The 14,409-nt window shown below is 43.0% G+C and overlaps 1 protein-coding gene across 1 annotated transcript in view; it reads right to left on the reverse strand.

Annotated features, from left to right (window-relative positions):
* GHR (growth hormone receptor) overlaps positions 1-14,409 on the reverse strand; it is a 531,792-nt gene that overhangs the window by 55,648 nt on the left and 461,735 nt on the right. The window contains 2 exon segments of the mRNA XM_029578049.1: positions 2,383-2,543; positions 9,256-9,385. Coding sequence (XP_029433909.1) covers positions 2,383-2,543; positions 9,256-9,385 — 291 coding nt within the window.

Raw genomic sequence — 14,409 nt, forward strand, 5'->3', positions numbered from 1 at the left:
CTGCCCTGGCCCCGTCCGGTCTCCGGTGCAGCCCCAGTCCTGTCCCCTCCTCCCGAAGCAAAAAAAAAACCCCCCAAAAAAGTAGCAAGGCTCGGGCCTGCTACGGTAGTCCCTTCTCCCTTCTCCTCTCCTCCCGATTTCGGCACTCAAGGCGGCCGGGTGGGCGTGCATTCATCCAGGCAGAGGGAGCCGGCGGCGAAAACGGCTTCCGGCTCCCTCTGCCTGGATGAATGCACGGCCCCCGCCGGCAGTGAATGAATGCCCGTGCGATTTCGGCGCTCAAGGCAGCCGTGCATTCATCCAGGCAGAGGGAGCCGGCGGCGAAAACGGCTTCCGGCTCCCTCTGCCTGGATGAATGCACGGCCCCCGCCGGCAGTGAATGAATGCCCGTGCGATTTCGGCGCTCAAGGCAGCCGTGCATTCATCCAGGCAGAGGGAGCCGGCGGCGAAAACGGCTTCTGGCTCCCTCTGCCTGGATGAATGCACGGCCCACGCCGGCAACACACAATCCCCCCGCAAACTTTTACCTTCCCCGCCTCTCCGGCAGCAGCATGGCAGGGCACGGCGGGGAGGGAGGGCAGGCAGAGGGAAGCGAAGCAAAAGGACTGCCGGCCCCGGACACGAGATCGGAAAGGGCGAGAATTAGCAAGGCACGACCACGCCACTTGTCATGTCGCCTTCGCCGTCCGGAAAAAGAGCGAAGAGGACTGGTCTCTTCCCCATGTATACGGGCGATCGGGAGCTCCGAGAGAGAAGAAAAACACAGAACACCGGGATAAAAAAAAAAAATATATATATAAATATATATATAAACACCGCCACCAGCAACACACGGGAAAGTAGAAATCGGCACTTCCCGAGTCCGAAGAATGGCAGAAAGACAACAACAAAAAAAAGCGGCTAAGGAGTTTGGCGAAAAAGGAAAGCAAAAACTCGGACGTGTCTCGATCGTAGGCTTTATTCTGCTCTCACTCCCTGTGGCTTGGCATTAATACTGGGTAAACCCTGGCTGCTGCTTATTGTGGTCTGAAGGCCGCTTTGGTGCTGCTGCTGCTGCTGGGTGGCTCGCACGGCTCAGCTGTGTGCATGCAGGCACTGTGTGTGTGCGCGTGTGTTTGTCCGGACGGCGCTGCTTTTGCTTTTTGCTTTCTCTCCCTCCCTGGGTTTGTGTCCCCATTCATCCAGGCAGAGGGAGCCGGCAGCGAAAACGGCTTCCGGCTCCCTCTGCCTGGATGAATGCACGGCCCCCGCCGGCAGTGAATGAATGCCCGTGCGATTTCGGCGCTCAAGCAGTCACATGTGACTGCCTTGAGCCGGAGGCCGTTTTCGCCGCCGGCTCCCTCTGCCTGGATGAATGCATGGCCGCCTTGAGCGCCGAAATCGGGAGGAGAGGAGAAGGGAGAAGGGACTACCGTAGCAGGCCCGAGCCTTGCTACTTTTTTGGTTTTTTTTTTTTTTTTTTTTTGCTTCGGGAGGAGGGGACAGGACTGGGGCTGCACCGGAGACCGGACGGGGCCAGGGCAGGTAAGCAATGTTTTTACACTTTTTTTACACCATTTTTTACACTTTATTCCCGTTTTAATTTTCGAACACCACACTAACACCACACTAACACCAAGTAGAGGGTAGGCGGTAAACTAACACGTTAAGGCCGCGGCAAAATAGCGGGTTACAAAGGAGATAATCTGAGCGCGCGTCACAGTATCGGAGGGGAATAGCTAATTCCTTCATTATACAGCTAATTCGTTCATTTACATATCATATACATGCTGCGTGCGGAAAGGGTTATGCGTCTGTTTTAAGAAGCGCTAAGGACGCGTGAAACTGGAGACTGTATCGCTGGATCGCCTTACGCGTCCGAATTGTGCGCTCCCAGCACGTTACAGACGGGAAATCTTCAACCGCACGTTACAGTATCGACCTGTCTATCAGGTAATACATACTCACTTATCAAAAATGCCACCCAGTGGCCAAACATTATTACTACAGGCCACAATCATTAAAACATTTCTTCCTCACAAGAACCAAATACTTTAATAACTCCCAGAGGTCTCCCTCAACCAGAGCCCTCTGCATGCCCCAGGCTTGCAAAACATGGGAATAAGTGGGGGTCTCCCTGTAATAGGATGCACATAGTAGACAGTAGCTAAATATGGAGGTTTATTAGAAAAAAATAGGAAAAAAGAAAAATGTAATGGTCATTCACAACATTCATTTTGTATGTATATAGCAATTAAATATTTATGGAAATTAAAAAAAAAAGATATAGAAACTTGGCAAAATGGGAAACTGGTATAATAGCCATAGAAAGCTCTAAACTCTTGCTCAAGGTTAAATTTCATATACGAAAATCATTTACTTATATGAAGTTTGAAAATATACCTATTTCGTCAACTGTAAAACATTGTTCATCAATCTCAATGTTGTCATACAGAAGCTTAAGACAATACGGTGTCCAAATAGAGGTGTAGGATGAATTGAAGTAACAGCTGTTTTCACCAGCAGACACATAATCCGGACATTCGTTCCATTTCTCGTCTTTACTGAAATGATAAAATAAATAAAAACAATTATGAAAGCTGGGTTACACTATGTCATAGTAAAAGTTTAAACATAACATCTTCTCTATAGTACCATATAGCTACCTATTACAAACATGTCAGATTAAATTTAAGATGTATTTAATTTTTTTTTAAATGTATGTAAAGTTTATATTTTACAGTTGGAGCTTGATATTGATAGCAGACTGAATAAGAAGTGAAAGTGTATCACCATAAAAAAAGCCAATGTTTAAAAAGAATATGTGTGTGGATGAAGTAAATTTATATTAATGAATAGAGTTATTTTGTTTCTTGAAAGGTAAGTGCATCATCTGTAATAATTTCCAATTCTGAAATAAAGTTTGAGTTCAACAGACATCTCTTTTAAGCAGATACTATAAAACCTTTAAGCAGAAAACTGTAAGGATTACCAAACATATCCTGTAGCACTTGTATTAAACAACAACAAAAAAGAAAATGACTCAAAATGAGAAATGGAAAAATAGATCTATTTGTACCATCAGCTGCATTATTTAAATCATTTCAAGTTCTGCAATAACTAGAAGTCCTAGTGGTAATGCAGGCACTCACATAGCCGGGTCAATCTGGCAATCTATGCAAAGGACCTAAGAGATTAAAGACAGACAGAGAAACATGATAGCAGATAAAGACCACACGGCCCATTTTTCTCCCTCAGACATCCTCTGTGCTTGTCCCATGTTTTCTTGAATCCTGATATTGTCCTTGTCTCCACCACGTCCATAGGAAGGCTGCTCCATGCATCCACCACCATTTCCGTAAAATATTTCATTACATTACTTCTGAGACTATTTCCTTTCAGCCTCATCCCATGACCCTTGTTCTAGGGCCTCCTAGTAATGGTAACTTATGTACAGCAGGCTGTGATGATAGAATCAAACTAACAACTGGGTCTGTCTGACAGGCAGTAAATTCTCATTGAACTAGAAGTCCTAGTAAAAACACATGTGCTCACATAGGAGGGCACACGGGGAACCTAGAAGGACAGTTGTTTGGGCAGTGTCCATACTAATATTGCTGACCACTTAGATTATTAGAGAGCTTTATGGTTAGACATGGGAAAGGTGGATAGTGAAGAGAAAAAAAGAATAGATCTTGTATGCTCATCTACCTGAGATGGTGGAATATAAAGGAAAATGACAAAAAAATACGGTCCTGGATAAGGAGAAATCTGGCAGGTGTTCACACTCTGTGGCTGGCAGTGGGAATGTTAGTTTTAACAATGTGAACAGAATAAATGGGCAGATTAAATTGGCCAGATGGTCTTTTTCTGCTATCATTTACTATGTATATGAATAAGAATATAAGAACAAAAGATATGCCATTCTGGGTCAGTCCAAGGGTCCATCAAGGCCAGTATCCTGTTTCCAACAGTGGCCAAACCAAGTCACAAGTACCTGACAAGTACCCAAACAGTAAATACATCCCATGCTGCTAATGCCAGCAACAAGTAATGGCTATTCCCCTATTAATAGCAGTTTATAGACTTCTCCAGGAACATATCCAAACCTTTTTTTTAAACCCTGCTATACTAATTGCCTTAACCACACCCTCAGCCAGTGAAATCCAGAGCTTAATTGTACACTGAGTGAAATAATTTTCTCTGATTTGTTTTAAATATACTACTTGCTAACTTCATTGAGTGCCCCTTAGTCCTTGCATTATCTAAAAAAGTAAATAACCAATTCACATTTACCAATTCAATTCCTTTCATGATTTCGTAGACCTCTGTCAGATCCCCCCTCAGCCGTATCTTCTCCAAGCTGAACAGCCCTAACCTCTTTAGCCTTTCCTTATAGGGGAGCCATTCCATGCCCTTTATCATTTTGTTATCCTTCTCTGTACTTTCTCCATTGCAACTATATTTTTTGAGCTGCAGTGACTAGAATTGCACACAGTATTTAAGGTGCGGTCTCATCATAGAGCGATACCGAGGCATTATGACATACTCCATTTTATATGCAATTCTCTTCCTAATAATTCCTAAAATTCTGTTTGCTTTTTTGACTGCCACAGCACACTGAGCCAACAATTTCAATGTGATATGAACTTTGGCACCCAGATTTTTTTCCTGGGTGGTAACTCCTAATATGGAACCTAACATCGTGTAACTAAAGCATGGTTTATTTTTCCCTATATGCATCACCTTGCACTTGTCCACATTAAATTTCATCTGCCGGGGAGACCGGTGTTCGTGGCCCCCCTGTTCCAGCCTGGAACATCCAGCAAGGCACACGTGAGGGGAGGAGCCGGACCGCAATTAAAACCTGTGCGGCAGAACCGAGACGCCCGGGAGACCGGTGTTCGTAGCCCCCCTGTTCCAGCCCAGAACATCCAGCAAGGCACACATGAGGGGAGGAGCCGGACCGCAATTAAAACCTGTGTGGCAGAACCGAGACGCCCGGGAGACCGGTGTTCGTAGCCCCCCCGTTCCAGCCCGGAACATCCAGCAAGGCACACGTGAGGGGAGTAGCCGGACCGCAATTAAAACCTGTGCGGCAGAACCGAGACGCCCGGGAGACCGGTGTTCGTAGCCCCCCTGTTCCAGCCCGGAACATCCAGCAAGGCACACGTGAGGGGAGGAGCCGGACCGCAATTAAAACCTGTGCGGCAGAACAGAGACGCCCGGGAGACCGGTGTTCGTAGCCCCCCTGTTCCAGCCCGGAACATCCAGCAAGGCACACATGAGGGGAGGAGCTGGACCGCAATTAAAACCTGTGCAGCAGTGGCACCCCGCCGCCGCCGGCACGCTGCCAAAGTCGGGCGCGCCTAAGGGGTGCGCACAGCTTGGTCCGGCTTAGTCCGGATTAGGTCGGACAGGAGGAGAGCAACCGTCCCCAACTACTGAGCCATTGGCATATGGACAGCACCGGTAAAACTTTCTATTTCTGAGTCTTTTGTTTCTTGTTAGTTTGTTATGCCAGCGAAAAGGAAAGGGAAGGTGAGGGTATTTCCCTCAGAACCCTTACCTCCCTTATTACAGCTAGAAATAGATCGTTTTATGAAACAATTGGAGAATGGGGGACCCAGTGACTCTATTGGAAGCCCCTCGGTAGAAGAACGAGAGGCTCCCCATGACCATGCCTCCCTCAGCCCTGTTTTATGTCCCCCTCCAGCCCAACGTGCCGCAAACGAAGGCGCAGCGGTGATACCTACCGAAGGGGTTGGTCAATCGCTTGCTTCTGAAGGAGCAACCTCCGTGGCGGACTTGGAGGAAGAGGAGATAACATCAATAGCAGTAATGTCTGCCAGAGAACCACATGAGACTCCCCATTTAGAACAACTGGAGGATGTAAGACCAAAAACAACTAGACCTGAGACGGTAACATTAGGGGCATTGTGGGACTTGGTAAGCGGGTTAAATGTGACTGTCAACAGATTGGAAAAGAAGATAGATACAGTGTCCTCAAATTTCTCAGCAGTATGTGGGAATACAACAGCAAGTGAATGAAATAGATACTAGAATTGATTTAGTAGAAGGGAATATTAAATCTATACAGGCAGTGAATATAGCTTTGTTAAAAGATCAGTCCTTATGTTCCAAGAGACTGGAAGTAATTGAAAATAATACCAGACAATTAAATGTAAGAGTTATGAATTTTCCAAGAATAGCTGGGGAAATTCCCTATGTTTCCTTTAAAAGATTTCTAACCGAAGTTCTTGGTTTCTCTGAAAATAATATGCTTTCAGTAAATTCTTGTTATTTCTTAAAAAAAAGAACTTCTGGTTTGGCAGTTTCTATTCCAGCTAACTTAACTAGTTTCTTGGAAAATTCAGCCGAACAAGTGCTTGAAAGAGAAACGTTAATAGTCTCATTAATATCTACGGCTGATATAAGTAGTTTAATGAGAATTTACTTCCAGAAATTCCCTATATTATATTTAGGACAAAATGTTAAGATTTTTCCAGATCTATCACCAGTTACCCGTCTTAAGCGACGGCAATTTCTTGAATTAAGACAAAGAGTGTTGACATTAGGTTTTTCCTTTATGCTAAAATATCCTTGCCGTTGTGTTTTAAAAAGAGGTACGGAATCTTTTGTTTTTACTCAGGTGGAACATTTAAGCCAATTTGTTGAGTCTCGAGTACCTGTAACCTCCTCCCCGGCTGACCCCTGATGTACAGGGATTAGGAATAATCTAACTGTTGCGGTTGCTGATTACTTAAAAATATAATTGTTCTAAAAATATTTCTTCTCTTGTTTAAGCCAACAGGTTTCAGTTTTATATTTTTTGTTTTCTTTATAATGTAAGTAAGATTTGTTACTTTTCTTCATCCAACAGTATTAATGATTACTAATTAGGATGTAAATCCAAATTTAAAGATATTAAGATGTTTCTGTTGGAAAATCATTGTTGCAATACATTATTGTATTCTAAATTATATATGATTATGTAACTGGAAATACGAATAAAAAAAAAACATTTTCATCTGCCCATATGGTTGCCCAATCTTCGAGTCTTGCAAGGTCCTCCTGCATTCTAACACAATCTGCTCGTGATTTAACTATTCTGAATAATTTTATGTCATCTGCAAATTTGATCTCCTCACTCCCCTTTCCAGATCATTTATTTATTTATTTATTTAAAATCTTTTCTATACCATCGTTAAGTAATATACCATCACAATGGTTTACATTGAGGCACATATATATATTTATCAAAGATGTATAATTTAATACTATCTCTAGGCGGTGGCATTTGAAGCCCGGTAACATAGTTTCGTTATAAAGACTATTTTGCAAAAGTTAAAGATCTTGTCCTTTTTCTACATTTCTCAGTTTCAATTGTATTTATAGCTCTATCAGAGTGTATGTTTTGCTTCATAAAAACACACTTATTGAGTGGAAAGAGGTGCTGCGTTCCAGTGTTCTGCTGCCAGATTTCATATACAACTATTGATCGCTCTCTTTGTAAAATGCTTGCTTGAAAAGCCAGGTTTTTAAACTCTTTGGGCCAGATTTTCAAAGGGGTATGCGCGTAAGATACGTGCGTACCCCCCAAAAACCTGCCTGAAGTTCCCCCTGCGCGTGCCGAGCCTATGTTGAGTAGGCTCGGCGGCGCGCGCAAGTCCCGGGGCTTTCCTGGGGGGGCATCGGGGGCATGTTGGGGGGGGGGGCGTGTCGCGGCGGCACGTCATTTGGGGGCAGGGCCGCGGGCGTGGTTCTGGCCCGGGGACGTTTCGGGGGCATGGCCGAGGCCTCCAAAACAGCTCCTGGGCTGGGGAATCACGCAGCTGGCGTGCGCGAGTTACACCTGCTTCGAGCAGCCTCGGAGGGAACGGAGGCAGCCTGCGCGGCTCAGCGCGCGCAGGCTGCCGATTTTGGGCAGCCTTGCACACGCCGACCCCGGATTTTAATGGATACGTGTGGCTACGCGCATATCTATTAAAATCCCGCGTACTCTTGTTTGCGCCTGGTGCGCGAACAAAAGTACGCATGTGCGTAACTTTGTAAAATCTACCCCTTTTTGAATAGTTTAAAATCTCTCTGTAGTCTGATTTCTAAGGGCATGGTGTTGCACAGTATTGGTCCAGCTAAGGATACAGCCCGTTCCCTAACTTGGGTCAGTCTGGCTGTTTAACTGAAGGGACGGTTAGGAGGGCTTTGTTAGCCGATCTGAGGTTTCTATGTGGGACATGAACACGTAATGTTATAAATATATTAAAAAGCACCAGTCCAAGTATAGATCCCTGAGGCACTCCATTGTTTAACCTTTTCCACTATGAAAACAGATCAATACCTTCAGTACCTGAATGTAAACCGATGTGATATCTCAGATCGAATGTCGGTATATAAAAAACAATAAATAAATAAATAAATCGTTTAATCCTACTCTCTGTTTCCTGTTTTTTAACCAGTTTGCAATCCACAAATAACAAAGTAGATTTCAAGGAAAAACTATAGACTTGTTTCCCAATCTCTCACATTGACACAGTTTAAATGCATTATGTAAATTTACCAGAATGAATGCCATCTAGTGGTCATTCATCATACACACCCTTCAATTCCAGACAACAGGGAAAGACAGTTTGGGCTGGACTTTCAAAAGGTTACGCGCGTAAATGGTCCTGCGTGCGCCGGGCCTATTTTCAAAAGGCCCAGCGGCACACATAAGTCCCGGGGCTTGCAAAAAGGGGCGGTCTGGGGACGGGGTCAGCGGCCATTTGCCGCTGTGTCAGAGATTGCGTGCCGGCAACGCAACTTGTGCCTGCCCGGAGGCAGGCGCAAAAGGTAAAACAAAAATTTGGGGGCAGGTTAAAGTACGGCTAGGGGGGGGAAGGGGTGGGAAGGTCAGGTTAGGGGGAAGGGAATGGGGGAAAGCTGCGCGGTTCAGCGAGCGCAAGGTGCACAAATGTGCACCCCCTTGCGCATGCCGACCCTGGATTTTATAACTTGCGCATGCAAGTTATAAAATCGGGTGTACATGTGTGTGCGCTTTTTTAAAAATCTACCCCTTTTTGCTTTTCTGCAGTGTTATCATACTATATCTATCAGCATCCAAGGTGATACCCAGTCATTCTCTCCAACTCAGAATTCTACATAGGGGTCTCTTAAGTGATGAAAAGGCTCCTTGGTGGAAGACCCATCACATCTGGTTTAAAAGATGCATATTGTTTGCTGTTACAAAATACTCATTTCTGCATTTGTTTAAGATTGTAAAACTTTCTGCTGTACCTTATCTTATACAGCAATTTTGTTAAGCCAGGACTTGTGAAGTTGTGAAAATCTCCATAAGACCAATAACACGAAAATGTCTCTTGCTCAGGTGACCGGCACTTGATGCGTCTGAGTTCTGTAGAAGACACTGGAATAAGAAAGGAAGAAAAAGAAAAACATACAATGAAGTCAATTATAGCATAAACAAGGTAGCTAACTTCTTATCTAAATTTAGGGAAAAAAATGTTTTTGTTAGCAGGAAATCTGAGTTCGATTGCTGAACCTGGGGCTTTTAGGGTTTGAGGATGCTACAAAGGCAGAATTCAAAGTCCCCTGGAGGAAAGGAGACTCAGCCATAATGCAACAGCGCCATCTGCTGGCCTGGCTCAATTTGCAGATGTTCTGGTTCTAGTTAGGATCTGTGGTCCCAGGCTAAAGACTGTCACTGTGATAGCTGGCCTAGATTGGAGGAGAAGAGAGTGAAAAATGGGGGACAATTCCCAGGTAGTTAATTGTGGGAGGGGACTCTCCGTAGAGCCATTGCATTTTTTTAGACATTCATATTCCACATATTTGCACTCATATACCCTGGTCTGACCACACGCTCATCTCAAACCCCTTTCTAATGAAATATAGTCACCCTAATCCCCCCCCCCCCCCAACAAGACTATTAATTTCAGGAAACCATGCAGCCGAGACGACCTAATCACAGCCCTCTCCCACAGTTTAAATAACCTTGACTGCACTGACACGGACACGGCCCTCACATCTTGGAATGGGATTACCTCCAGTGTTGCAAACTCCTTATGCCCCCTCATCACAAAAACCCTTAACACTTCTAAAAACTCAAAAAAACCTTGGTACTCTTCCAATCTCAAGACCCTTAAAAATGCCCTAAGACACCTTGAAAAGAAATGGCGCCAGGACCCTTCTCCATCCCTCCTGGCCAACCATAGATCTGCTTTACATAAATACCGGGCCGCCATCCTCAAAACCAAAAAAGATTTTTACGCAAAGAGAATACACGACCTACAATTTAATGCTAAGGCCCTTTTCTCCTACGTTGCCGAGCTCACCAAGCCACCCATTACTAGTCCGACCATTTCTGACACACAAACTAAATGTGAAAATTTTGCATTCCACTTCAATGAAAAAGTCTCAAAACTCGTACAATGATTTCCCTCTTCAGCCCCCCCTCCCATCTCTCCCGCTACCACCTCACTTACCCCATTGAACACCTTCGAACTGACCTCATCATTAGAAATAGAAAATATACTCAAAAAATGAAACCAGCCCAACACCCCCTCTGACACGTTGCCTACCAAAGCCCTCCTATCTTTTCCCAGCACCATAGCTAAACCCATTGCCGATATCATTAACTCTTCTCTTTCCTCGGGAGTTATCCCTGATCCTTTCAAAGAAACCACCGTCAAACTCTTACTTAAAAAGCACAGCCTCAATCCCAATGACCTCTCCAACTTCCGTCCCATCTCCAACCTCCCATTTCTATCCAAAGTACTAGAAAAAATAGTCAACATTCAACTCTCTGACCATTTGGAAAAATATAACATCCTTTTCCCCTCTCAATTCAGTTTTCGAAAATTCTATAATACCGAAACCCTCCTTCTGTCACTCTCAGACTCCATTATAAGAGGATTCGACAAAGGTCACTCATACTTACTAGCACTTCTTGACATCTCAGCGGCCTTTGACACAGTGAACCACAACACACTTCTTACACGCCTCAGTGAAATTAGCATCACTGGCACCCCCTCTATTTGGTTTAAATCTTACCTCACCAACAGACTCTACAAAATAAAAATTGACGATTGTGAATCAAAACCGATCCACCTCTCCAGAGGTGTCCCGCAAGGTTCCTCTCTGTCCTCCACTCTGTTCAATATTTATCTACTCCCCCTCTGCAAACTTTTCTCTGATCTGCACCTCACACACTTCATTTACGCGGATGACGTACAAATACTCATTCCTATCACCGACTCCCTAGCCGCCACCATGAAAAGATGGGAAAACGCACTCTCATCTATAAACAGCCTCCTCACCTCTCTAAACCTCGCCCTTAACACAGCTAAAACTGAACTTCTCATCATCTCTCCCCCCAATCTCGCCCAGAGCGCCCCTCCGCAAGCACCTCCTTCTCTCTCCATGTCCGAGATCTAGGTGTCACAATTGATAACCACTTCAACCTACAAAAATTCATCGGTGCCACTATGAAAGAGTGTTTCTTTAAACTCAATACTCTAAAAAACAAAAACAAACTCAAGACCCCTCCTCCACTTTAGTGACCTTTGTACTGTCCTGCAAGCCATGGCAATGTCCAAAATAAACTACTGCAACTCCCTCCTTCTTGGTTTACCCAAAGCCACAATTAAACCTCTACAACTCCTACAAAACGCAGCTGCGAGAATACTCACAAATTCTCGTAAACGTGACCACATCACTCCTATACTCAAGGATCTGCACTGGCTCCCCATTCAACAGTGCATAATTTACAAGACACTCACTATAATACACAAAACCCTCCACAACGAAAACATGCACTGGATGAAAGAGACTATTCTCCCCTATGCCTCTACCAGACCTACTAGATCCGCTTACAAGAGTACCCTCCACACCCTCCCCCCTAAACATATCCACCTCAAATCTACAAAAGAGTGGGCCCTCTCAATCGCCGGCCCCTATGCCTGGAACGCCATCCCACCTGAACTCAGACTAGAGCAATGTGCACATAAATTCAAATCAAAACATGGCTCTTTAAACAAGCCTACCCTTAACTCCTCTATTCACCACCCTGTCAACCTGTTTCCATCTCTCTACCCCCTTCTTTCCATAGAGATTCCCCCCGCCCACTCCCCTTTTCTCCACCCTTTCAAACTAGATATATTCGCCTGTATGTAAATCAATGTCTCTACATCCTGTGATGCCTCTCAGATTCTGAATTTTGTGAAATTTATAGTTTATTTATCCTGTCCACACATTGTAATCATGTTACCTAACTTATATTATTCTTGTACAATAATTTCCCTTCATGTTTCCCCCCTCTTATCACTCCCCAGTTCTTTAATCAGTTTCAATGTAAAGCCCTGTTGGCCAGTTTTATGTTACATGGAAACCGATGTGATGTTTGCATAATGAACGTCGGTATACAAAAATTTTAAATAAATAAATAAATAAATAATTGTACACGCTATTGGATATTTGCATTTCTTCATCCCATTTTAAATGTTGGGACACATATTATGTATATAAGTTTGCGTTACCCTCCTTCAAGCCGTATGCTTGAATATGTATTTAAGTTTGCTATATCGCCTTCAAACTTTATGCTCTCTTTCCCACGTGCACTCTCTTCTGCACCTCCCAGTTCTTCCTTACCCTGTTTTTTGTAACTGCTCCCTTCCTTCTTTGTTTTCCCCCTGTTACATGTAAACCGGCATGATATCTCTGATGATGGCCGGTCAATAAAAATCACAAATAAATAAATAAATAAATGTTTAGTGCACAGATGTTGCATCACTTTCAATATATATTGGAACACAGTGATTTCAAAACAATTGTTCAATCGTTGGTATTAACCACAATAGCCTACTATAATGCACTGTATATAGGTGTTCCTAGTTGTCATGCTCATGCTTCATAAATTTTACAAGATGCTGCTGCTCGCTTGGTGATAAAAAGTGTGTCACGCCTCTTTTACAATTACATTGGCTTCCTTTAAAACAGCGAATTGAGTTTAAGATTCTATATGTAGTTTATAAATCATTTAAAATGAATGGTCTCAACTATTTGGCTAATTTATGACATCTTATTCTCCCCTAGATCTCTTTGCTCCCAAGGTAAAGGCCTGTTAACTATTCCGACCATTGATCACACCATTAAAAAAGTCACCTGCAAGTTACCAGTCATGAGCATTTTTTATTATAAGGCCTATTTTGTGGAATCAATTGCCTGAATTACTGCACTCTATAGACGTTTACTATATTTTCTGAAAACTCTTGAAAGCCTATCTTTTTCAAGAGGTGTTAGGACTATAGTTTACTTAAGGTTTTATGATGTTTCTTTATATGATTTTAGGAATGATTGTGTTTTTGTATTATATGTTTTTTTCAGTGTTGTACTCGCTTAGTACAGAGGTTCTGCTACAGACGGATAATAAATTATTTTAATTAAATAAATAAATATTGTCCAGCATGATGTACTTACTGCATGTGAAAATCAATCCACAATGGTTACTACTGTTGGTAGTATTAATGAGAGTTCATCGAGAGGTATGCTTGAAAATATACTGCTGCTGAGCTTGGTACGCACATTCTAGTACTACCCATCAGCGTCATCCTAAACATATCTGAGAACTCTCTGGGTTTCATCTGAAGTGCGGGAGTTAGCACTAACAGAAGCAGAATAGTAATACTTGTCATTTAAAACTTTAAACTGCATATAAAATATATAATTTTAACTAAAATGTGTTATCTAGGCTTTTTAAACTTTCACCTCTGCTTCCATTTTGTCTGTTATCTCTTTTTCCTTGTCTTAATTTCACACTTGAATCTCTCTAACATCTTTCTGTCTTTTATTCTACTTCTCTCTTTCTCTCCCTTCATCACTTCTTCCTTCTATCCTTTATTGCCACCACTGAACAATTTATCTGCCCATCTCTTTCACCCTTCATTGTCTTTTTTTTTAAATATATTTTTGCAATTTACAAATAATCTACAAACACCTCTTGAAAAGAAACAGCAATACAGGTAAGAAAACTATAAGACTAGGAAACAGATATCCTAGACATATTCCAGTTAAACCTAATGCTCTACAAAGCCACCACAAGAGAAAAATCCACACCACAATACAAAGAAAATGTTTCCTCTTTAGATTTAAATTCTGATACACAAACAATGAGCAATGCAACAGTAGAGCCAAGGATTTTATTTAATTATCAGACCTTAAATCAACAGATCAGATGAAAAAGAAGGATCTGGCTTTGGAACCTTACCACAACAAAATTATTCCGCATACCCTGATGTTTCAAAATACGCCTACAAGGAAATTTTAAGAAAAACTAAAGCTCCAATTGCAGGGCTTTGGGACTCAAGTTACAAAAACATTTTCCTTCTCTTTTGCATTGCCTTCACAACCTATGGAATTATTCTGACTTGAATT

This window comes from Rhinatrema bivittatum, chromosome 1 (assembly GCF_901001135.1).
Source record: "Rhinatrema bivittatum chromosome 1, aRhiBiv1.1, whole genome shotgun sequence".
NCBI classification, from domain to species: domain Eukaryota; kingdom Metazoa; phylum Chordata; class Amphibia; order Gymnophiona; family Rhinatrematidae; genus Rhinatrema; species Rhinatrema bivittatum.